This window comes from Alosa pseudoharengus, unplaced genomic scaffold, assembly GCF_046254945.1.
Source record: "Alosa pseudoharengus isolate Yale_2024_CS ecotype anadromous, Long Island Sound unplaced genomic scaffold, YU_APseudo_1.1 YU_APseudo_1.1_scf_1, whole genome shotgun sequence".
Lineage (NCBI taxonomy): Eukaryota > Metazoa > Chordata > Actinopteri > Clupeiformes > Clupeidae > Alosa > Alosa pseudoharengus.
In genome coordinates this window covers 58,756,178-58,783,298 of record NW_027468564.1, presented here as the reverse complement: position 1 = coordinate 58,783,298, position 27,121 = coordinate 58,756,178, and the positions used below count along the sequence as shown (strand labels likewise).

The 27,121-nt window shown below is 38.8% G+C and overlaps 1 protein-coding gene across 1 annotated transcript; it reads left to right on the top strand.

Moving 5' to 3' along the window:
* Window positions 1-27,036, top strand: ttbk1a (tau tubulin kinase 1a). Its single transcript, XM_076281280.1, has 15 exons — window positions 1-130; window positions 2,080-2,227; window positions 4,315-4,388; window positions 4,541-4,681; window positions 4,858-4,962; window positions 7,676-7,741; window positions 10,118-10,210; window positions 10,327-10,452; window positions 11,317-11,474; window positions 12,472-12,658; window positions 13,239-13,381; window positions 13,760-14,315; window positions 22,103-23,484; window positions 24,121-24,454; window positions 26,986-27,036. Exons 1-15 carry the CDS (start codon window positions 62-64, stop codon window positions 27,034-27,036), a joined length of 3,633 nt encoding a protein of 1,210 aa, XP_076137395.1. The 5' UTR covers window positions 1-61.
* The last annotated feature ends 85 nt before the right edge of the window (window positions 27,037-27,121 follow it).

The following is a 27,121-nucleotide window of genomic DNA, read 5'->3' as shown; positions in this document are numbered from 1 at the left end:
TGCTCGGGTTCTGTCCGGCTGGCAGCAGTGCCTAGCGCCAGCGCTACAGGACCAAGCCAATATGAATGGCACCAGTGAGCAGGTTGACATCTTGCCTCCCAACTGCATGGTGAAGGACCGATGGAAAGTGGTGAGGAATACTACACATGTTTTGCTGTGTGCAGTGCTTTTGTGACAATGCAACCTCTATAGCCTTTGTACTAATGATTGCTGTACTGGTCGGAAAGGTTGCAGGGTTGCAGATGACAACATTTCCCTTCACAGAATGTGTCAGGGCCAGGTTTCCTCACTGTTGCAAGAGCACAGGTCTAGTGACTTTGGTGTGTAGTACAACCGCCACAGATGTTTAAACCTCTTTTAGAGGTGTGTGTTCTGTACAATTCCACAAATTACAGTGTATACCAAAACACACACACATCAAAACATGTCATAGGATCAGAGGAGAACATGTTTTAGTGACATGGCCGATAGTGAAATTTGGTAAATGGTTATGTTCTGGTTCTTGGCAGACACTTTTGTCTAAACTGTAAAAATTAACAGTTTAAAGTAGTCATATACCCTACATAAAAATACTAATGATAAGTAGGCTAATAGACACAATATTATAATAATAGCAAATCGTTACAATAAAAATAACCAAAAACACATACAAACCAAGTCTTTGTAAGAATTAGTTAGATATGAGGCATAGATGGGTCTTTAAATGCTTTTTGAAGATCCCTAAACTATTTTTAATAATCTGAAATGGTCTCATTACACAAGTGAGATATTTGAAAGAACCATGGCCTGCACAAAAATGTGTATTGCATATTGTGTGAGATAAGGTCTGATCTGCCGAATATTGTACAGTATAAACCAACATGACTTTGTGACTGAGGCTACATACCATACTCGGAGAAATTTAGCTGGTCATCAGTTATGACCAGGGTTGCATAATGCACCGATACTTGAAAGGTGATACCCTGATATTAAAAATGTTACGCTCAGGGGTTAAAGTGTGTGTGTGTGTGTGGGAGGGGGGGGGGCACCAGTGAGCAGGTCGAACGCAGTTCCGCCACCTCAGATGAATTAATAATAAATATATTCTTTCATACCAACAATGTAGCGCGACGATATTGATATTGACACCACGATACTCAATATGTTGTCCAACGGTGAGTAATTTTTCCCCGTTGCACCAACACTGGATTTTAGGGTTCCCCCACCTGCTAAATCACTTTAACCACTGGTTACGTTAACTCATTTTGTTAGGAACAATACCTTAAGAATGGCTTTTCAATCAGATTTGGATAAAATACATATTTGTTATCAGATTTAAAATAATTTTAAGTGCCATGTTCTGTCACATAGACTTATTCTATTAGTTCTATTACTGGTGTTTAAGGGGTTTGGCTTGGTATGGTTTCAGTATTGAAAGTATCTTGGTATTGAGATACTTAGGCATAGTATTGTATCAACGTCATCATTTTGGCATCGTGACAACACTAATTATGACATCCAAACACTGAGGCACTTTACTGGAAGGGGCAGATCCAGCTCTATTTCCTGAAGATGCTGGGGCCATTTAATAAATTCCTGCTGTAAAGTCTTGCAGTAAAGTCCTACTGATGTTTTAGCAGTCAACTATTGCCAGCATTCTCTTTTATGTTGTGGTGTGTTGGAGAGGCAGCATTAACTGCGGTTGGCCAGGTTAGTGAGAAGAGATGGCTCTGTGGCTAGCACTGGATCCTATAATGTCAGTACAAATAAACATGATAAATAGATGCTATCCATTGTGGACAGCCCTTACACACTATATTCAAGAACAGTTTGTTTGCGCATCAGAAAGTTTTGTATACACACAAAACGTTTCTGGTACACAGTAGAAAGTTGTTGCCCATGTCCCCAAGCAGTGCTGCATAATCAGAAATTTTCTCCTTGCCTTGGGTTGTTCTCAGTCATCATGGCGTGAAGTGAGTAGTTACTGATGTGTAAAATAAAACCTTAGACATTTAAAACAATTGTATCAACTTGGTGTTATTTGTTAATGTCTCATACATTTTTGTGGATCCCTGCATACATCATTTTCATTGCCTTCAGCTGAAGAAGATTGGTGGTGGAGGATTTGGAGAGATCTATGAGGCATTGGACCTGCTAACCAGAGAGAATGTGGCTCTGAAGGTGGAGTCAGCCACGCAGCCAAAGCAAGTCTTGAAGATGGAGGTGGCTGTTTTAAAGAAACTTCAAGGTTGGCTAACAAATGATGCTTCAAACTGTGTGCTGTAATAACGATGTATGCTGTGTGCTACTAATATACCTACTAATATACCTTGACCTTTTTCTAAAGTAGCCTGCACAATATTAATACTAGTCTTGCCTGCAATGTACAGAAGTTGGACAAAATATTGGAGGCAGAATGTTTTCTCTTAAATGAAGTCGGATGTGTTACTTTCGAATAACAAATAGGTGCACCCTATAACTTTAAAGCATTGTCCATCTTGCCAATACTGTTGAATACTGTAACACTTCAAATCAAATCAAATATTTTCCCAAATTGCCGAACTGCACCGGCTTGTATTTGAGACAGGCGTCTATCACACAAAACTTTTCCTCTGCAAAGAAATATTATCAAATTAATTATTTCAAACGCGCTAAATGCCTACCCATATTACTAGGCTATATTACTAGTCTTTATTAATGGCTTCTAATCAGTGGAGTTGATAGTGGAGACAGGGATGAGTATAAATATGAACTACGTTCTGCAATCAGGAAAGCAAAGTCTGACTATGCAACTAAACTGGAGCATCAACTCTCCACCAACAAACCCAGATCAGTAGAAGGCTGACGCAGATTTCCAACTACTAGAAAGTGCCTGCTTTCCCATCAGATGAAGACCCTGGTCTTCATGATGGACTCAATGAGTCTTATGCCCAGGTGGGAAAGACAGGTAAAGTAATAGGCAGATCTGTGGGAGCGAATGACTTCACCTGTAAAAGGAGGGCTTTGCCTTGTGTTGGCATGATGGCATTGTTGGACTCTTTCTCTCCTCTTGATGAGGAAGCGGTCTCTCAACTGCTTCAGCGAAGTCGTCCAACACCATGCCCTTTGGATCCTGTACCCTCTAATCTTCTACAGTCTAATCTTCACACCTGCTGTTCTACCAGCAGTCACACATGTGTTTAACGCTTCACTCAGTTCTGGAATAGTTCCTTCTTCTTTCAAACAGACAAGGGTTACATCTTTGCTTAAGAAAAGTTCACTTAATCCAAGTGAAAAACTGCAGACCTGTCTCCCTTTGTCCTTTCTTGTCAAAGGTTTTGGAGAAAGTTATCTTCAAGCAAGTATGTGATCTTTATCAGAATAACCTACTAGACCCTATGCAGTCTAGTTTCAAGAGTAGAGCTCAAACTGCTCTTATATCTGTGACTGAAGCATTGAGAGTAGTTACAGTAAATCCTCTGCTCAGTCATCAGTATTAATTCTACTAGATTTATCTGTAGCCTTTGATACTGTTAACCATGACATTCTCCTTTCTACACTATCTGAACTGGGAATTTCTGGGAAAGATCTTGACTGGTTTGACTGGTTTTAAAGAGCATTCTTTCAGTGTGTCTTGGCAGGGACAGGTATCAAACTCTCATGACCTTAATCAATTAATCAATAATTAAGTCAATTACCAAATGTTATGCAAATTACTGTCTATGGACACTGTCCAACTACTCTGATTAACTTTGTTTTGGTCCCCTACAAAAGTTTCCTGTCGTTATCATCCAAACATAGTCCCTAGGTTGTTCTTAGTTGTCCTTTAAGTAATTTAGGTTGCACTCCCTTTTTACATAAGGGCGGAATAATGCGGAAAAACAGATCTTTTTAAAGGGTTCATATAATTTTCTTTGCCACTGTAATATGACTGTATTTTATGGTATTGCAATAACTAGGCCACAATTCAGTTTACAGTTTTGGGTGCCATGATCCAAACCATCATCATGTTGCATAAGTTCATCTTTGTCTGGTTCATATGTAAAGAGAAGTTGAAATAGTTGAAAATGAAGGAATGACCCAATTTTTAGGGTTTTGCTGCTGAAGAAGTTGGTCTATGTTTTTGTCTAACACCAGTAAGCTAAACCCATATTTATTTTGCAAATATCAGCAGCATTTGCACTGAATTACAGTGTGTAAAAGCAGATTTTACATTTTCACACTTTGGACGTACTGTAGATTACAAAATTATTTAGTGAACAACATGGTGGACAATGGGAACACACTTTGTATGTCTCTGCAGTTATAATTGAAGGGACAAATCAAGTAATGTGACTATATTTTTTATTTTTTTAGGAAAAAATCATGTCTGTAAATTCATTGGCTGTGGAAGAAATGATAAGTTCAACTATGTTGTTATGCAACTTCAGGTGAGGGATTTTTAATACATAATACATTACACTAAATACAACTTCCTCTGCAGACATTTAATTAACATTGATACAATGGAATATTGCATTATATGATTCCATGTCAGCACATTCTATGTACAATACAAACATGAAGTGGATGTCTCTTTCAGGGACGCAACCTGGCAGATCTCAGGAGAAGCCAACCTCGTGGCACTTTCACCATGAGCACAACTCTTCGCTTAGGAAAACAGATTCTTGAGTCTATAGAAGCCATTCATTCGGTTGGCTTCCTGCATCGTGATATCAAACCTGTATGTCCTATTTTCTCATTTCACACACAGAATGTGGGCACTGCTCAATCCAGTTTTTATCATTTAGGTATCAGTTGACATGTATGTGACATGGTGTATCATCATGCACTGAGTAGATACAAAAGCTATGGCTACAGTTGATAAATTGTGGTTATTGACTGACTACCCCTTTTCAGTCAAATTTTGCCATGGGAAGATTGCCTTCAACAACCAGGAAATGTTATATGCTGGACTTTGGGCTTGCACGGCAGTACACAAACACAAATGGAGAGGTTCGACCTGTAAGTTTATTTTATTTTCTAGTACAAAATGTATCTTGTGTGTAACTAAGTAAATTTGAGCTTTACATGGATATCACAACAACTATTTTTTATTTATTTTGAATTGAATGCAGGCTTCTGCAGGTTTAGTTGCAAATATGCAGATGATTTATTGGAGTGTAATTTGTGAGAAGTCTGGTATTGTAGTTCAACAAATCTTGAGCTAGTCTATAAAACGATTGAAATGCACTTCAACCACTATATACATACATGTGCCTTTTTACTGTAATGTAGTTTGAACAATTTTGGTGAAATACTTGATAATAAAATAAGATATACATGTAGTTGCACTATGGAACTCAACTCTCTCTATACAGCTATTACTGTAACTAATTCAGGTTATCCATAAGGTTTTATATCTGCGTCTACAAACCATTAGCTACCACTGGTGTCCTACACCTTTATCTGGAACTGGTGTGAAGTTTGCGACCTTGTGATCATTATATGAATTGGTCAATAAAATCATGTAAGAAGAAGTTGTAGTTTGGATGTAGCTACAGTAGGGGAATAGATGTCTTCCTTTTTTCTACTACGATTTCTTCTGTTTAAGGACTAAGGATAATTGATGTGTTCTGTACTTCTGCGGTAGTAGAGTTGTCACATTCACACACAACAGCTTTTTTCTACTTGGTCATCTTAAATCCTTTTCCTCTCAGTTCATGATGTGGTGTCAATGGACTCTTCCTGTTGGCTTTGTGTTTATAAGTAGCTCTTGTGGAGCTCAAGGATACAAATAGAACCCGTTCAAGGATACAAATAGGCCACGTTCAAGGACATTGTCCTTGATCCTAGAATGAAAAGGGATTTAAGTACTAAGTGATGTGTTGTCTTACATGTAGGATGATTAAGCAATGATTCTACATTTTAAAATTATTAGAAATGTTGAATATTGAAGCTTGCCGTGCTTGGAGCCCTCCCTATCTGATAAGTAACATTAGTAATTTTTTTTTTTTTCATTCCTGTGTGCGTATGTCTCTCTGAGAATTAGGGTAGGCAAAAAAGCACTTTTTGTCAAATAACTTTGTTATGTTTGTAGTTGGTATTGTGAAGTCAAAAGACTGGAATTTGTGTAGTGTGATTTAATGACAACCAACTGCACATTCGATACACTGCATTCAACTACTGCTTAAGATGCCTTTCCTGAACGTTATGTCATTATTTAACTACGCTACAATAGTCATAGTGGAGTGTGGAATGTTTTTTTAAGTTGAAAACATCCTTAAATGACCTAGAAATAGCACCAAAATTAAGAAACATGTAATGACGTATGTGATTATGATGTTGCATCAGTGAAATGAGGTAGCACTGGATATGTGGTTGGGTAGCCTAGGCCAGAGACTTTCTAATGAGGAGACACATCACTCAAAAAATCCTCCATAGAAATGCATGGGGTTAGTTTGTAATGCCAATATGGCCTGTCTGGTCTTTGTGGAAACACAATATGCAAAGCACCAACTAAGTCTAAGTCAATGTATTTGCATAAATCAGCACAGTTTTTGTCTGTCGGGATGTTAATGATATGTTTTGTTCATCTTCATGAAACTTTTTTTAGTTTGACACTGTTTTATGTTGTGTTGCAGTTCCTTTTGGATTTTGATTTGAAGTGCATGTATGAACCTGTTTCCATCAGATCTCTGACCCCCCACTTCTGTTGTTTGTGAGTGCCCTCACCGACCCTTCACCTCTGTTCCTCTCAGCAGGGGTCTCATCTTCCCAGCCACAGATATTAAACATTGTGCACAAGAAAGAAGATATATGCATACATCATGTTCTAAATTTAGAGTATTTAAAATGAATCTCAGAGCATTTGTTCATTTAAAAAAGGAAAAATGGTTACCTGAGTATTATACAACAATGACACATCTAATACCTACTATACCTACAGGCCTACTACTACAGTAATATACTGTAACTAGTAAGGGAGAATGGACTACTGTACACGGTGTTCGGTTCACAGAAAGTAATGCACGTTCGAGGTGGTAAAACGGCCCGACGCGCCAGCATAGCTGTTTTTTTCCACCCCTTTACAGAAGTAGCCACCAAGTTTGGCCCAGATGTTAAAGGCTAAAGGCTACATGTAGCATGAAAACATTTCTTTGATTGAAAAATATCTAGGCAACCATTAGTGTCTCCAGTGACATTGACGGATGTGTTAGACATCTGTAGGTCTTCTTTAAGCACTCAAGCTTTTGAGCTGGCTAATAGGCTAATCATTAATGGCAAGCACTTGAGCATACCTTCTGCATACACATACATAGACATATCTGTACACACCACACATATAGACACCAAAACAATTATGAATAATGTTGTAGTTTCTTTTCAGTGCAAATGTCTTAGAGGTCTGTGTTTATTCCAAATTGATTGAACTGTTATGAAACCAAATGATTGAGGACAAATACTGTATGAGAAAATAAACAATGTTTGTCATAGCATTAGATTTACGCCACTGATCACTGTCTTACTGACAAGAATTGAATAACATCAACATGAACAATGAGACCCCTGACTTTCAGCTTGACCTACAGTTGCGTTCTCCCCCATAAATTTACCATGTGCTATATCATTTTATTTTCTTTGTAAATTCCCATGAATTGAACATAGTATTTAGGTATTTCTTTGTAGAGCTAGCAGTGTTGATTAATTGTTGCTTATCATTTTTTTCTCTTTATAGCCAAGAACAGTTGCAGGTTTCAGAGGAACTGTACGATATGCATCGGTCAATGCACATAAAAACAAAGTAAGTACGTTTTGTCATTTTGTTTTGAGCCATATATTGGCACCTGCTGCATCCTTAAGTATGCCGACGACTGTCACACAATATGGATGGCTGTCCTTTTTGGTGCTCCAGAAAGGGGTATTTTCTCAGACCTGATCAGCTTAGTGGCAGATTTGGGTCAACTTGGGTCCACCCCAGGTGTTTTTGTAACATTATTTGTTAAGTTACTACTAAATTTAAAGTGTTTCAATCAGTTATTGACCAGTCAGATTAGAAAATAAATTAGAACCAAACTGCATTTTTAGAAAGGTAAATTCTTGTTTATAATTAAATTTATAACCTATCTGTATAGTTTCACTTTCATTGATAATTATTACTGACGATGAGTCTTATACACAAATTACACTGTCATACTACTATTTATAGTTATCAACTGGCTAAAATCATATCTACAAGAAAGGAGCTTCTTTGTTCCCATCGGAAACTGTACCTCAACACTAACGTCCTTAGTCCTGACCTGTGGTGTTCCCCAGGGGTAAATCTTGGGGCCACTATTATTCAACCTCTATATGCTCCCACTTGGACAAATCATCCAAAATAATTTGATTTCATATCATAGCTATGCAGATGACACACAAATTTACTTAGCTCTGTCACCGAACGACTATGGTCCTCTTGAATCTATGTGTCAGTGTATAGAACAAATCAACACCTGGATGTCTGAAAATTTTCTTCAGCTGAACAAAGAAAAAAACTGAAGTAATTATATTTGATAAAAAGGAGGAAAGACTTAGGGTTGCCACTCTCCTTGACACAAAAGGATTGAAGGCAAAGGATACTGTGAAAAATCTTGGTGTATTAATTGACAGTGATCTAAATTTCAACAGCCACATGAAAGCGATAACTAAATCAGCTTTTTACCACCTCAAAAATTTTACCAAACTTAAAGGGCTGATGTCAAAACATGACTTAGAAAAACTCATTCGTGCATTTATCTTAAGCAGGGTTGATTACTGCAATGGACTGTTCACAGGCCTTCCTAAAATGACTATTAAACAGCTTCAGGTGATACAAAATGCAGCAGCTAAGGATTCTAACAAAAACTAAAAGAACTGACCACATTACTCCAATTCTAAAGTCCCTGCACTGGCTTCCAGTAAGTCACAGAATTGACTTTATAGCACTATTGCTTTATAAATCAGTAAATGGAGCAGGACCTAAATACCTATCAGACATGCTTCAGCAGTACACACCTTCTCGTCCTCTCAGGTCCCAGGTGAAAAACCTGTTAGTAAAACCTACTGTTAGAACTAAATATGGTGAAGCAGCTTTTAGCTGCTATGCGGCTCAGCTCTGGAACCAACTTTCGGATGACCTCAAAAAGGCCCCAACTGTAGCCAGTTTTAAATCTAGACTTAAGACCAAACTGTTCTCAGATGCTTTCTGCTAACTGCGGCGAGTTACAAAATCTGAATCTGCCTTGATAATTATTCTACCTTGTCTTTTATTACTTTTTTACTACTTTTGCCTTTGTTTTTGTTTTTGCTTACTAATTATTCTTTATTTTTAAATGATTTTACCTTGTGTTTTATGTTTTCTTTTTATTATGATCTTTACCTTTTGAACTATTCTTTGACTACCATGCCCTTCTATGCTTTTATTTGTTATTATTGTTTGGTTTAGTTTATGTAAAGCACATTGAATGACCTCTGTGTATGAAATGCGCTATATAAATAAACTTGACTTGACTTGACTTGACTTGACTATTTCAGTCAAGCTACCAATTTAACACCACAAAAAAAAAACCAGCAAAGAATGCAGCTAACATTAGTGAGGGTTATACTATGGGCTACCATAGCTAATATTATTGGATTATTGTCAACAGCTCTACACTATTGTAATCATTTTTAATAGTTTGAAAATGTTCTCCGCCTTCATGTAAAATTGAATTAGTCATATCCAATACAACTTACTAGTGAGACAATGCAAGCAAATGGATAAAGTAGACATTGAAATGTATTTAGCCATTAAGTAGACATTGAAATTAAGTAGACATTGAAATGTAAAAAGTTTCCTTTTTGTGGGATACAAGTGGCAGATACAGAAGAAAAAAGGCATTTATAAATACAATTCAGGTGACACAAGTTTGCAGTGTCTTCAAATAGACTTATTTGTAGTCCTCCACAAGAGATGGGTTGAATTTTGACTTTCTAAGCAGCAGGGTAACATTATGTGGTGGGTGGTGTGCATAGCTCAGCATTTGGTCATGCACCTGGGCACTACAAATGGGTGGTGTTTAGTAGACACTTCCAAGCAAATCTACAACATTAAATTGCTTACAACAATGGAATAGCGGTTACTGTGTATGTTTGTTTTATTTGTTACTTTTTCTTTCAGGAAATGGGTCGCCACGATGATCTTTGGTCTTTATTTTACATGTTGGTGGAGTTCGCTGTCGGACAGTTACCATGGAGAAAAATCAAGGACAAGGTACTGTCCAGAGAACTCTAAATACTTGGCACCTTTATCTTTTGACACTAAATGCATCAATTTGTCTCTTACATCTGGCATTTCCAAATTCATTCAACTGTTTCTACTGCTCATAGGAACAAGTTGGACAGATTAAGGAACGTTATGACCACCGGATGCTGCTGAAACACATGCCTTCTGAATTCCATGTCTTCTTAGAGCACGTCTTAGGCCTTGACTACTACACCAAGCCAGACTATCAGGTAAGCTAACTTCACTTTTAAGAAATTTACATCAATCCATTCCAGAGTGGCATCACTTATTTTGCATTATATATTTTTAATTAATTAACATTACTTTGTAGAAATTTGCTTTCACTTTGCCATTAAAGAGGGGATTTTTGTAAATGAGTGTTAAAAAGGCCAAATTAAATGGACAAAGATTCCATTTATTAAAGCAATGAATAGGGGGATGAATACTTTTGCAAGCCACTGTAGCTGTCAACCCTCCCGTTTTTTCCGGGTTTCTCATGTAGGCCTATTTTAACTTTCCCGCTGTCTTCCCGTTTTTAATATTTTCCCTTAAAATATCCCGTAGGGTAGGCTGTATACTCGCATTACATTAGCCCTGCCACCGGGCCTGTCCGTTTCTGTAGGATACTGTTGTCCAAGGTAAAAAGCCCTTTATAATGGGGTAAAACGAGTGGGATAGGCCTACTTAAGTTAATAAGTGGGTTTAACCCAAACACAGCACAATTTCTCTCACTCTGGAAAGAATGCTCGGATCGGCCAGGTTCACTTGTGCAGTCAAGACGTTGGCCTAATGTGAATGGAAATAGATATCGCCCTTCTCCAGTAGCCCAATTGTTAGAATGCACCAGAATACAGAAAATCACATCTGCTGAGTTGAAACATTTCCTTGGAGAGGACCCCCAGACTCCCCTCAAGTTTGTCCCACCCAGGTTTGAAATGCCTCCGATGCCAATGTGTATGAGGACAGATAAAGTAGCCTAACTTAACTTAACAAACTCATCATATCATTAAAATGTCACAAACATTGTTTTTAATAATAGCACAGAACTCTTCAGTAGCATAAGAACTAATTGTACGGATTTCATGTTTTTGAAGCTCCTGATGTCAGTGTTTGACAACAGTATGAAGGACAGGATTATAACGGAGAATGAGCCGTATGATTGGGAGAAAGGTGGGAATGACACCCTGGTCTCCACCAACAGCACGTCCACAGCACCACAGCACAACACGCGGCAGACGGCAGCCATGATGGGGTGAGACTGGGAGGGGTGTTTAGGAGGGCAGTCCACAAAAATTCCACTCTTTTCTGGGCCATCATTTGATTTATGGGCAAAGTGCAATGTCTTAAATCTAACTAAAGCTGTTTTAATAACTAGGCAAAATGGATGTGCTAGTTAACATCATGGGCAAGACATTGAAGCACAAACACAGATGAGTCGGCTCAATGCTCCCATATGCCACACGACAGCATTATTTCATGCATAAGAACTTTGTTAGCTGACAGACTTTGCACTTTGCCCACCAAAGAAAATCGGGCCCCTAGTGTGAATACTGTCAACCGTCTGTTTTAAAATCTCAACATGACTTAGTAGAGTACATGAAGTAGATGAAACAAGAATGAACACATTTCATGAGAAATCACTTCCTGCTATAGATTCAGTGTTTGCATACATATGTAAGAAAGTGACTATGGACATATTCCCTTTAAGAGGACATCCCAGGTGAAGAAGGGGTGAATAGATGAATAGAAGAATAAAGCGGTGCAAACAGACACTCTTAAGTTCTATAATTTAAAGTCCAATATGATGTGCCATTTATAAAAGTGTGTGAAGAGTTTCTGGTTGAATGTGGTATACCATAATTTCCCAACTATTAGCTGAGGTTTATACATTGATTTTGCAAAATGTCTTCAGCTATGAGGTTAATACACGGGGGCAATTAATATGGTATTAATATGGTTTTGTTTCTTTAACTCACATAAAACACTGTCCTGTGGCACAATGCGGCTAATACACAAGAAATTACTGTAATGCAAACTGGTTATATGCTTTCATATTTGTTCATACTGAGACTAACACATGATGCATGTTCTCCCAGTGGCTAAGTATGAATACCTTATATTGTGATTATGCCAATAATATAAATACTTTGACATTTGAACTCTGCATTAGTACAAGACACATGTTTTATACAAGACCCTAAAAGTCCCTAAACCCACCAATCCTATCATTTCTATTGTGTGTGACATAGGGTGGTGAACATAACCCCGGGTCCTAGTGACATGCAGCGTGAAAACACAGACGATGTGCTGCAGGATGAGCACCTGAGTGACCAGGAGAATGCCCCTCCTGTTCTGCCCTCACGGCATACAGCCACAGAAGGAGATTGGGAAGATACAGACTTCAACCGCAATAAACTCAGGATAAACCTTGGCAAGGTTTATGTTTCTTCAATATGTCCTTTTTTTTATGAGCATTGCGTTTTCCCAGAAATGTTCTCTAAGAGTGGGTGCACCTCAGCTTTGTTGTGGATGAAACAAAAAAAATCCCAGTTTGTGAAAAGTGCAGGAGATGCTGAAATATAATTGAGGAGCATTTGAGGTTTGATGTAAAGGCAGGAATGATGCCTTGCTCATCTGCAGTTATCATCCTTTGCCATACCAAGCAATATCCAAGGAAAACCTGAGATTAAGATAATTGTGCTGTGCATGAAGAACTATTGGGAACTTTTACTGGGGTAGTCTTATAAGCCTTTCATACACTACATGGCCTGTAGAAATAAATTCCATGAATAAGAATACCAATATCTGCTACAATTTGGAAAATTGTTCATATTGGCTAGTCACTCTACCAGATATTTTCTTACTGGAAATGTTGTAATGGTAATGCTGGTAAATGATGGTTTGGATAATCTGTGAGCGGAATACAAAAAACTGCTTAAAAGCAAACTCTTGGGTGTATGTGACACTGCCTGTCTATATTTGAGCTGCAGCTTTTGTTTTACCATTTTCCCCTCAGGCTGGGCTGGAGGAGGAGTGTAATCGTGGGGTATGTCCTGAATCCCCCAGTGGCCAGGTGCGTTCACTCCGATACCGCCGGATCAACAGCCCAGAGTCTGACCGCCTCTCTGCTGCTGATGGGAGAGATGGTTATGGACAGAGGTGGGTGGCTTTGGAACAGCAAAACACATTCAAATTGTTTAAAGTGTGACCATAACCATAAACAGTATTGCCCTCTCAGAGACTCAAAAGAGGCTCAGAAGTCTTATCATATGCAGATGACCTCTTGCTGTCTTCTTTTAGAGGTGCTACAGAAGAAAGGCTTTAATACAGTAGCCCCGAGGTTGTTGTGCAGTCCAATGCACCTTGACCTTCAGCTTGTCTTTCACCATATCTACTGTTGTAGATTTTGAGCGCCAGGCAAAACATCTGTCTATAACAGGCATTATTATAGAACATATCCTATTTCCCTTCACAGCAAGTGGAATCAAAACTGAAGGAAGTGTTTGTGTGTGTCATGTTTTGTGAATGGACATCCAGGTCACGCATGGACATCCTAGGGTCGCCTTCACGGCATCTATACTCCTCCCAGCCTGCACAGATGCTCTCGCTGGATGGTTGCCGTGGCAACCCACTGGCTAGTGGTCGACAGGAAGCCTCTGCATCAGTGGACCAAGAGGCCCACAGTAATGCCTTCATTGGGTCTGTGCCACTTGCCGAAGAGGAGGATTTTGATAGCAAGGAGTGGGTGATCATTGACAAAGAGACAGAGCTCAGGGACTTCCACCCAGGAGCAGAGCCCACCACGTCTGGCACCACAGACGAGGACCCCGAAGAGCTGAGGCCCCTGGAGGAGCAGGATGAGCGGAGGAGGCTAAGGGGAGCGATGTGTATGGATCAGACGGTGCGACCCAAAACCAGTTGGTCAGGAGGTGGGGACAGGGCCCGGTCCATGCTGCCTGTCACTGAGGAGGAGGTGTCCAAGCGCATCAGTGGAGCGCGAGCTGGTCAGTCGACCACAGATAGTCCTGCTCAGTCACCAAGCAGCTCATTGCCACGAAGGAGGGAGTCAGACCCAACAGGACCTCACAGACCGGTAAGAGAATATGTTGTTCCCAGCCAGCTCGGCATAGCCCTAGATAAAGATAGCCCTGCTACAGATTCATTGTGTATCCACACATAGCATTCCATGCTGGGTTTGCTTAAAAAGACAGAGTTCCTATGTTTTTTTTTTTTAAATGGAAAGTAATTTGAATACTTTTCATCCATCATACGCAGTGCATGAAGGTGTTTAAACATATATTTGATTTAGATCTGTATTCCACCACCTAATTTCCATTTATTTTTGTATTTTATTTTTTAATAGTATGACATTTTTCGAATTTCTATGGAGGCAAAAATAAATGCTGAAAAAGTAGTTTAAATATATATATATATATATATATATATATATATATATATAGAGAGAGAGAGAGGAGAGAGAGAGAGAGAGAGAGAGAGAGAGAGAGAGAGAGAGAGAGAGAGAGAGAGAGAGAGAGAGAGAGAGAGAGAGAGAGAGAGAGAGAGAGAGAGAGAGAGAGAGAGAGAGAGAGAGAGAGAGAGAGAGAGAGAGAGAGAGAGAGAGAGAGAGAGAGTAAATGAATATGATTAGATTGTAAATGAATATGACATTATTTAGATTATCTGACATAATGTAAATTAGAATGCCCTTACTTCAATTCTTGAATGAAAGAAAGAAAGTCTTATATTAAGTGTTAATTCAAGTGTACAGGTTATGTAGATAAGCATATTGGAGGTATTACTCATCAAGAATCTTTTTTTGCGGACATACTGACAGCACTTTAATGAGGAATGATGTATTTTTCATTGCATTTTACTTGTTGTGCAAATATCTTGTTGACATGCAAATTTTCTGCCCCTCAGTCGAAGGAATTTTTCTTATACTGTAGTGAAAACACTTTGTGGTCACAATGGGTTTCCTTTGTTGCTGTTCTTTTTTTTTTTAATCTCCTGAGATGCAAATGCCGCTGTATTAGTTACTTAGGTGTAACAAGAATTTTAATGTGAATTTGTCATTCCAACAATTGTAAGTAACACATTTGTGGAGTATTTGCCCATCATAAAATCCTATGAAATCAAAATAGACATTTCTGAACTTTTAGCTTGATTATCTGTTGGACATAACCTTTACACTCTGATATTGCAAAGGAAAATTAGATGTATTTCCCTTGGTACTGCAGTTATAATTCACACACAAAAAAACATCCTAAAAATCACAATAGAAAGAAATTGGCCTTCCCAAATGGCACATTTTGCATCCTTCCCAAATGACAGTTTCACATTGAATATCCAATGGATTATATTTTTTTCAGTCATACGACATTACTTCAGCCTTGAAAGCAAGGATTATTCTGTGGCTCCTGTGCTTGCATTCAGTTGGCATTTTGTCAGATCCCAAGGCTCTCCGCTTCCTCATCCCATTTTTCAGGTGTTTGCCTTGCAGCATGATGATGACACAAATACACATCTCATTAGCAAAGGTTTAGGTGTCAAGACCACAGTGTGTCAATCTTGACTATATTAATTTTGAAGTCTGTCTTGTTAAATAACAGCATAGAGCAGAAGTCAGTGGATTAATAGGTCTGCAAGATGTCCTCATTATAGCCCTTACAAATAAATGGTGGATTCACAGTCTTGGCCCCTTGCAGATTTAAAGGTGTATCCAAATTCAGCTAAATTCTCCTCAAAATCCTCTAGCGATGTGACTGTGTGCACTGTCGTTTTTTTTTTTTTAGCTTAATTTACCTAATTTAACAGCTCCGGAGTCATTGGAATGGTTATATGACTTTTCCCGGGTTGAATGATGGCGGTCTTGGGGCATCATCTAAACATGCCCTAAACATGTTGCACAGAACTTTAAATGGCATTTTGAGTCTGTTAAGAGGCAAAAAAGGCACATTTAGATGATGTCCCCAGACCTGTAATGTAGCTGACTGGGAGTACTGGCCGTTAGCTGCAGCTCCTACTGTATCGACAGGACTAAGCGACGTTTAGCAATCGAGAATCATGTAAAAATCGGCCAGATTTCTCCTTTAAGTGAAGCGTTCTGTTCACGGAGCGTCTGCTGCAAGAATTATATATATATATATTATATATATATATATATATACTAATATACTATATACTGAAAGCCACAGTCAATGTTCAGAACATTTAAAACTCAGAGTGAATCACTACTTAAAGATTTAGGGTTGTTAACAACTTTTCGAATTCCTCTTGCGTTAATTGATCAGTTGACAGTTGATTTGACAGTCAGTTGTCTGTATTTACCATCCTATTGGAAGCAAAGCATCATCAACCACATTAATGAAGACACAAAATTCACTGAAAACATTCAAAGATACTTATTGATTCTCACCATTTCACAACATTTTCTACTCATGCACTTCTAGTCATGCCGCTCCAATTTTACAGTAAGAAAGAGTGAAGGACTCCTGCTTTTCCCACCATTATCTCTGTACTCCTCACATAACTGCTGCCTTTGTCTGACCTACTGTGTCGCTCAAAAGTATGACAAGTTGATTTCACCCAAGGAGAAAATACCAAGGGAGCGGCAAAAGAAGAGAGAGAGATGTATTTGCGGTAAGCACAGTCTAGGACAGTCCCTCCTCTGTCTGTTTTTAAAGATGAACTTTTTTGTTCTTTTCTCAATATCTCATGAGTTTGGTTTGGTTTTGTTTCCATCATAAACCCATCTATTGATTTGTGTGTTTGTGTCTGTGTGCCTGATGTACTGCTTTTTGTTCTCTCCAGACTGTTTGCGTTTGCAATGGTTTCTGAGCAGCATCAGAGCAAAGCATCAATACTGTCATCTCTTGCATACTCTATATGAACCAGCCAAAATATTGTCTTCCCCAGTGGTGACACAATGTCAGTCTTGAAAGACCTGTGTAGTCTGTGTAGTAGGGTCTCCTTCTAGGCAACAGAGAGCCTCCCCATTTTCAGCTGTTCCTCCTCCTTTCAGTATGAAGCACCATAAAACACCCTCCCTTTGTTTCTAGCAAATGTCCTAGTCTGGGTCTAGGTTCTGTTGAGTCTGGGTGGTCTGTTAAAACCAAAAGAGGTGATGCCTTCCTTTCTGAAAGTGTTTCTCCTCCCTTGTGCTGCATGGATAGAATGGTATAGGTTATACAGTATGTTAATAGTTCACCACAAAACTAATATGTGCACTTGTATTCTCTCTCTCTCTCTCTCTCTCTCTCTCTCTCTCTCTCTCTCTCTCTCTCTCTCTCTCTCTCTCTCTCTCATCTATCTTGTCTCTCCAGCTGGATGAGGACAGGCTGCATGGCCCGAGGCCTAACCAGCTGCGGCGGCTAGCATCCTACGTCTTCTCGTCATCCACACTGGAGACAGAACAGTACCCTCACGCCTCCAACGCCTCCTTCATCCAGCGCAGCCGCTCGGCGGAGAGCAGCCCTGCCCATGCACAAGGCCGCTGGAGCTCCCGCCGCCACGCTCCTCTCCAGACGCCCGGGAGCCCACGCAGCCGCCACTCCATGCTCAACGTGTCCCGCTCACAGATCCAGCAGATGCTGGCAAAACTCATGAACAAGAATGCCAGTTAAAGGCACCTTCTGCTTGTTTCCTCTACTCTCCTCATATTTGTTAAGCACTTCCCTATACTTGCACATATACAAACACATACCCCCCCACCCCCCAACACACACACACACACACACACACACACACTTATCATAGCGCACACAGACGAAGACCCAAATATATACGTTAAAAAAAATACATACAGCTAAACGGACTGAAATGTTAATCCCACCAAAACACAAAAAATGGTGTTCTAATGCAATAAATTGTATTTCTCTTTTGCAAGGCTCATTAGAGACAGCTCAAGCTAGAGAAGGGGAATATTGAGGCCAGAAGTTATTGCTTTGTTGGCTGGATGCTTATGCAAGGAGTTCACTCATGCACACTTGTACACAAATACTTCCAATATTTACATCAAAGAATCTTGGCCCTTTCAAACTGGTGGAACTTGTGTACCTCAGTCATTTTTTAATCATTATTTCAAGAATCATGCCAAGAACAGACAGGTATCGGTACCAGACAAATACCACTTGATTTATTGGTGTTCATAAGTACCTTAAATGGAAATGAAAATGTAAACTAAATGCCCATTAGCTATTGCTAAAAATAACACATCATTTGTATCAAGTCATGTGTACAGTGCACCTTCTCCTTCATTGACTATAGCTGCACACTGGTTTCTTATTCACCAGATATTTATTTCAGTTTAGTGTGAACCGGTGAGTCAGGTAGAAGTCACAGTTTGGCTTAGGGCTCCGTGGAGAATTTGTTGCCTCTGAGACAAACTAAAATAAACTAATTGTTTGAATGATAGAATCTTGTAGGTAGCCTTTCAAGTTACTTCTTGTGTAAGAGGGTTGAGTAAACCATGGAGCATTCTTTGCAAATAATAATGTTGTTAAAAAATAATAAATATATTACTGCAGATTTGAAGTGGAAAAACTTTACCCAAGCTCCTGTTACCTGAGCCAACCATTGGAAAAGCATATCAATGTATGGAGCATGAAGGCAGGCAACAGATTTATGTTGGAGCTTGTTACTTGTGCTGCATTTTATACATGTCTTCCAGATACTGACTTCGCAATTGATTTAAAAAATGTGTCTATACCACGTGTAAAAGTTAATGAATGAGGACTGGAGTTCTATCTAGTACAACTTGCTAGTGTGGAATGTACTGTAGAGGTTCAATTGCTCAGCTCTTCAAGAAGGGGTCCGATTTGTAACTCTTCAGAATGAGGTATGTATGCCAGTTTTTCCAGGAGAGCTGATGGGTTTTGTTATCGATGGGTGGTCATATCTCTTGTGTGTGTGAGTGTTGGCTTTTTCTTTGTCCTGTTACTCCTGGTTGCAGGTGATGAAGTTTTGTGTTCCCATTGTTGTTGTTTTTTTAATATGCTGTCCAAGTAGAAAGTATTTGACCTAGACTAGGGCTATAGAATATAGTGTCAAACTAAAAACATGTTGAGCTGTTGTTTGTGTGTGTGTGATCATGAGCAGACAACATGCCCTGTAGCAGTGGATGATTGAATATGGTCTGTTTAGCCAATGAATCAGAAGATTTGGGCTCCATGTGGTGTTCAGTTGTTGTTTTGAGTACTTTACCTCACTGTTGCACTTTACCCAAAGGAGTGAGGAGAGGAGTTAGCCATGGCCTACAGTGACAGTGATGCAACAGACAGTAAGGCAATAATGCAAACGTATCTATTAGCACTGGCCAGAGGAGCGGCTGTACTGTACACTGAGTGCTTTTTCAGCTCTAGATGGAGTCAAGATTGTTTTTTTTTGTTTTTTTGTAATATACAAACAAAAACACTACATATTACAGTATAACATGTCAGGACATAATTAGAAGAATAAATGCGTGAGTTGTGATTAAGCTTACATTGCAAAGGTGTTCCAGTGGCACGGGGGTTGCAGCGCTTGAGAATATGTTAGTGTCATGAGGTTTGTGGTCGATGTGTTGATAGGGTGTTAGTTGTGCTTCATGCTACTAATTTCTGACACAGCGGATGTACAATGTGAGTCAAGTTAAGCTGAAGACTTGCATTAGAACCATGTGTCAAGGGCTACCGTGGAAAAGGCATGCAACACTAATTTCATTTTGAACATTTTGCCTTTCACATTAGCTTCCTGTTTGCACATATATTTATCACAAAAAAATGGAATTCTCATGATTTACTAAAAGCAAATATTGATTTGTTTACAATATATCTAAAAGTTAAAACACAATAGATTTCTGCATGAAAATAATGTATGAAATGTCAAGAGGAAGGTCTCACTGGTACCAAAGTGTCCTTTTTTGCTCTATAGGGATTCCACACATAAGATTGCTGAGTAGGTAACATAAGGTAATGTAATGTAATCATTTAAAGACAAATAAAAACAAAAATACAGTCACTACATGCAGGTCTTGCATTTCACACAGACTACACTGATGCTTTCTTTTATTTAGTTACATAGCCTTTTGTTTTGATTGTATACAGGCTCTTGAGTGTGTCCAATAGGATAAATGAGTGTTTCCAATAATGACTGTTTCTCATACCATGTCACTGTAGTGAAATCTGCTAAAGCTAAAGCTACTGTTTTGATTACTGTAAGTCATTGCCTTGGTTCTTACTAAGTGATTGTACTTTGTAATGCGCAAGGTCAAGCTGCTAAATCTTTGCACTTCTTTTGCACATCTGTGTAAGACTCAATAACTGGTCACAGGATAAAGGCAGGATAAAGGTATACTTGTTAACATGTTTTTTCCTCATGGAGGTAGTGTTACATCTTATAAATATGCTGTTTTCCCATTTCAACAAAAGCCAATAATGGAAAGAAAAAATAAATAAAGTTGTCTTACATGATATTATTTGCATGTTATATTCATCAGAAACATGGTAAGATCTCAAGACAACTTATGTATGAATGTGATATGTTTTGAGGGATGTTCCAAAATTTTGGATGCCTTGTGCAAAAATGTTTCTGTTTCAAACCATTACTTTTTGCTGCACTATTCATTTCATTCCAAGCTATGAAATTCAAATGGAACAGATGTGTATCCAGTGTGTCTTCTGTTTTTCTTTTCGTTTGACTTATTTCTTAAAACTGTAGTTGTCTGTTATTGCTGAACCTCTGTTATCCTGTTTCTTTTAATATTTGAAAAGAGAAAGAGAAATGCATAGTATTACAAATTCTTATTGACATGAGAGGAGGAAATGAAAGTAGAATAGACGAAGAAGGAAGGAAAGTGATATACTGTCCCACATTTGTATGGTTTCATTTACAGAATCTTAAACAAAGATTGACTGATAAAATTGCAAGTGAGATTTATATGTGGTGAATTTTCATTTGGCATATTCATATTTCCCACTGTGAATGATGAAGGTAATTCTTTAATTGTGAATTGGGTCACCGACCAAAGATAACTATCTAATGCTGTAGTTCAGGCACAGAAGAGTGATGTTTTATCCATCTGCTTTTCAGTCATTTTTGTATCTATTACAAAAATGAATAAGCAGAACCACAACAGTCATACGTCAGCACAGGCATCATAAACCAATGTTTTTATTGTTATTATTATTATTATTATTATTAATGACTATCCTACAAAATACTGCTGGCTTTTAAATTTAACTTCTGTTGAAACGTCCACCTTTTGGCAGATGAATGACTAGCTCCATGATCTTTGAGTTTTCAATGTATGATCAAAATATACTGTAAGCATTAAAGCGAATTTCTTTTGTATCACATATCACTGTACAGGATGCTTGTAATATTTACAGGTAACGCATGTATTTTAAAGATTTTGATAAATATGGTGTAAATAGATAGATATGAAAAATAAAATATAGTTATTTATCAATGAAGCATGTTATTATGTTGGTGGAGTCCATATGGATAGTGTGGTTAATCAAATGGGGAACCACTTGGATTGCGTGCTTTCAAAAAAGGGAAAACCACAAAGCATTTTTGTGCCTTTTTGTATTAATGTATGTATTGTAGACAATCTTGAAAAGCTTGTATACAACCAAACTACAATAAAATAATTTGGTATGGGGAATAAATCATTTTCATGGTGTTCTTTTATGACATTGCTTATATAAAATAGATAGATTTTAGCTTTTATTTCCTAATACACAAAGAATCTGTCTTGATGTACTGTTACCTTTTTGTCACCTCTTTTAACTCTTGTCTTGTTTGTCAGCCTCAAGTATCAAGACATCTTGCTATAATGGTGTAGTTGTGACCTTGTGATAAATATTAAGCATATGTAAGATGATTTTTGTTTCCCTGTAGGTTTTGTCACCTAAAGCGATGGAGTCAAATGACACTCCTCTGCTGTCTCCAACTGAGTACCGCACTAAGGCTCAATCTTCTGAGAAAGAGCTCCTCTACATTTTGCCACAACTGCAGGCCAAGAGGGCCGACTTCCTTACGGTCATGCTGACCGGCTCTCTGCACCAGCGCCGCACGTATGCTGCCACTCCTCCGGACACCCAGCACAGTGGGCCCCAAGACGATGACGTCACCAAGAGTGAGTCCAGCAGCAAAGCTAGTGACCGGAGCACTGAGCGGAGTCAAGATGGCGCTCCCTCCACCCTCATGGCTGATGACCACGAGGAGCGCCTCGGGGAGTCCTCATCTGTGGCTGAGGTAGATGTTGACCCTGACCCTGACCCAGACCCAGATCCAGATGCAGAAGACATCTCTAAAACTCTGGTCCTGGTCTCTCCTGGAGACATAAGGAAGTCCAACAACAATAGGGAGATGGCTATAGAGGCAGATCACGGAACGTTTGGAAGTATTCCTTTGACCGAGCATGCCCAGACAGCAGCAGAGGGAGGACATCAAGGTGTTTTAGAGATTGGAGCTTCACCCTGCACTACCACCCTACACACTTCCAAGCTTTTGGTCACCACATCCACTGGTCCACATACTCTAACATCCATTGTTCATGCTTCAATTCCATCACCCACTTTTTCCAAAGTGGAGCAAACTTTTGTCCATATTGCAGAAACAACCCACATGAATGTCATGTCCTCTAGTCCTCCCCAGACAAAAGATGTCAACCAGGAGCAGAGCGAAATTGGGAGGGATCATGAGAATGACCCTTCTGCTGAACGGGAAAAGGCTACAGAGAAGCCTCTCCCAGCAGTCAGTGGGTCTTTAATTGAGACTGTTCTTCTGCCTGATAAGCCTCCACTTCTAATATCAGTTAATCTGGAAGAACCAGGGTCTTCTGAGATGGTGAATTTGAATAATCCCAAAGAAGATGCACTTCAGGAACAGATAGTGCACAAGGTAGTATCAAAATGCCACGCTAAGAGCACAAGTCGGATACCCATCTTGATCTCACGGAACAATCTTGATGGCTCAGCCTCTTGCAGAGAATTGCTGCTCAATAAGGGGAACCAAACAGATCTGGCTCACCTAAATGTGCTGAAGAGGAAGGCCTCCAGAACTAAATCCTCATCAGGGTCTCTGACCCTGTCCACCATGGGCTCAGAGGAATGTCCACACACCATAGAGGAGAAGGGAGAGAGGCCAATGCGGAGTAGGATTCCTCAGCCAATAGCTACTGTCAAAACTCCTGTGCTCCCGAAGGTGCCAGCTGGTCCTGTGCCTGTGACTTCAGCAAACTCCAGCTTCTCCAGGAGAGCACCAACAAGTAACATCCAGTGGGTTAACTAGCTTTTGACTTTTAGAGCTAAGAACATTACTTCATTTAAAAAACAACAACTAATAGAAGCCATTACAAACTCATTAGCTCATGGTCTCCATATATGCTAGTGTGTTTTGGAACATTTCATTAGGATTTAACGGTTTGTATATGTTTCAATTAATTTAATCCACAACGTATGGAATGTTTCATTTCACATTACAAACACACAAATCACCAAGAGAGACTAACTATTATAGTGTCCATTTCAAAGAAATACAATTCCAACTAATCAGTGAAAACATTAACATTTCCAAAATGGCTTCTATTGCCTTTGAGCAGAATTCACTAGTTCACATTTGATCATGCATTAACATGTTATGCATTTAATTAGCATCAACTAACCCTTTAGTAAAAACAAATTAAGTAGGTTTTTAAGGTTTTGCTTGTTTAGTCTGTTTTTATGACATCATAAATGTCTTTTTGAAGGTACACGGTCATATAAGTGGTTTATAAGCACATCTCTCATTTCCAGTAGCAGCCCAGGCTATTCGTTTGCTGGGTACAAAACCCTGCAAAAATATTGCCAGGTCAATACACATTCATGCAAGTTTTATTATGGCCTATTTTATGACCAAGTTATTTCTTATTTCAGCCCTCCAGTGAACAAAATGGCACCCATCTGTGTCCCTGAGCAGAAAGAGCCCAGATCCCCAAAAGCACACCCATCAAAACCTGGTGGGAAACTCCACACGCTTCCCCACTGCAACCCCAACAGCACTGGCTCCACCCACAGGACCGCTGATCCCTCGCTATGTCGGTCACCTCTCCATCCTTCGGCCACAGAGAGGCAGAGACATAAAGCGCCAAATCCAGCCAGCACAACTGTGCCCCTCCAGCAGAGAACTAGGTCTAAGGAAGGGGCCACAGCACAGCCATCAGTGACTATGCCTTCCAGGAAACCACCCAAAGCTCCAGCTGCTGTGAGAGTCAGAAAAGTAAAGAGTGCAACAGCTGATAGATGATACAAAGCCTCTCATTTGATGGACTGAGGACATGTGGTAAATACATTATTAAGCAGAAATGGCCTGAAATTAAAAAAGGGACAGGCATTACTCTTTGGACAAATCAGTCAAATATCATTGTTGGCTGTATGTGACTTTCATTATATGTTGCTATGTTACCAAACAGTGATTTGCGGTTATATTTTTTTAACAAGAGCTTCCAGAATTATATTAGCACTCTAGAGGTTATATGTTATATTATGCCAATATGGTGCTATCTGTAAACTGTCCCCTATATGCTGATGTGATTTATCATTCATGAAGATGAAGATCTCTTTGGTATTTCTTCTTTTTTTTCTTCAGGTCTAATGTCAGATGCCTGCCTGCAAACTGTATGATGCCAAACTTGCACCTTTAAAACATATTAACCTTTTTTTACCAAAAGTTAAATCCTGTCAAACCCTGTTTCAGTTTTTACAATCACTCTTTTAATAGTGGATTGATCCACAATACATCTTCAGTCAGCACAAATATAAAAAACATGCCCAGTATTAATCTCCACATACAGCTGTTTGATGCATACATGATAAGCCCTTTCTGAAAATCAACAATACAATTCTGCCCTCCTTGTACTCCTGATTCAGTGTGTATGAACTTATATATTGGTTGTATTTCACATGTATTTACTATTTACATGCAATTGCAATCATTTTGTGAAGAGATTTTTGTATTTGTGATGTATAATAACTTATCAGAAATTTTAGATTACCTTTCCCATGGTTGGATTGGGTCCTTCTTGTCTTTACACTGGATATTTTATCTTCCTCAGAATATCTTTGATTATTTTTCCATTATTTGGTCGTAGAAACATACTGTAGAAAATAACAAAGGTATGTCTGCCTTTCATTAATACATCTACACTCTCGAAAAAGGAACAGTTTAGTTATTGAGGACTCAGATTAGTCTATTGGTCTATGTTGGGGTTTTTTTTTTCAAACACAGCAAGCATGCTTAACCAGTTATTCCCATAACGTCCACTGTACTGATTTTTGTGAGTAACTTAGGCATCATTTATGCAAATAATAGCCTATATTATTCAAATCGAGAAGGTATTTAGAGGGAGTGTTTACATACTTATAATCTGTTAGTACCCTGTCTGACATAACAGTCTTCCACAGTCACATAATGCAGTGGAACATATGTGCATGTCAAGGTTTTGAAGGTCAGGTGGTCCCAGTTTCATGGTGCTGATGCCATAGACTGTGGTGATATGTCCTCAAAGGAGGTATTCAGGAACATGTAGGTGAAAAAAGCCCACAATTTGTCCTAGACGGAGAGCCGATTAGATATCACTTATCTACCTGGTAAATCCTTAAAAAGCAACTAGTTGGTCTTGATCTGAAGTTAATGACATAATTTTACATAATTTCACTGCATTTCTTACATCCAGTAACTATATGCATGTGACAATAAACTTCCTTGTATCCTTGTATGATGAATGGTATGGATGAAAATAGAGATGTTGTATGTATTCTGTCACTACAGTATAAGTCACATATTTCGACAGTGTATAAGGAGACTAGTCTCTCTCTAGTGATCTCTCTCTAGTGATCAACATTAGATTGCATCTCTGCACTTTGCCAATGACGTAACTGCTAAATCATGGACATGTACTGCCATTGCTCATTTGATGACTATACAAATTACATCTCAAAAGATGCTTAGAAACTGTCTAATGACACTCCCCACCACACACACCACCACAACAATAATTTGTTGTTTGAACACTGATCATTATAAAACTAGTCAAACTGATCATTATAAAACTAGTCACTCAGAATATCTAAATGACCTATTGCCCTATTCATCCCACATTTTAAATGTACTGTAGATCTGCATTTTAAACAGCTCTATGTGTATTTTATTTGCTTTATTTCCATACTATATGTATTATATATTCCTTTATATTCTAAGGAATGGCCATGTTTCAGCCTGGTAGATTTTTTAGTTTCCTTGTTCACGTGCAGTTGACCAGTGACTTACCTGAAGCACATAGCTGTGATGAATATGTGATACAAGAAATTACTGTAAGGAACAAATTTAAGATTTGATAAGATGATTACCAGTACAATCCAGTACCTTAGACCAGAGAATAATATGTCAGGGCAAACTAAAGCTGTTCCAAAATACTCCATGGGACTTTATAATAAATATTTTCTTTTCCGCTTTTGCATAAACTTTATTCAATGTTTTGTATAAACGTTATACAAAAGCAAACTGTGCATGTCAGTCCTGTGCTGTCTCTCTCTCTCTCATACAGTATGCTGTAGATATCGTAGTTATTATTCTATATATTTTTCTATCAAACCAAAAGTGCACAACACTAAAACTGTAGAGAGTACTGTAATGTATCCATGCCTCTGTGAAGATTTTGTGGTCAGGTGAATATAGCTGTGACTAAATGATTATCTTTCAAACAAAGAGCTACTTGTGAGTCTCTTCTCTTTGTGACCCAGTGTGATACAAGCATGAGTAAATGGAATGAGATGCTGGTGAGAGAGCCATAGAGTGTCTGTGTCTAGCAACAGAAGATCTCTGCGTCCATGCCGAGAATACAAAAAGGATACGACAACATTTTGTCCTCTTTCCCTT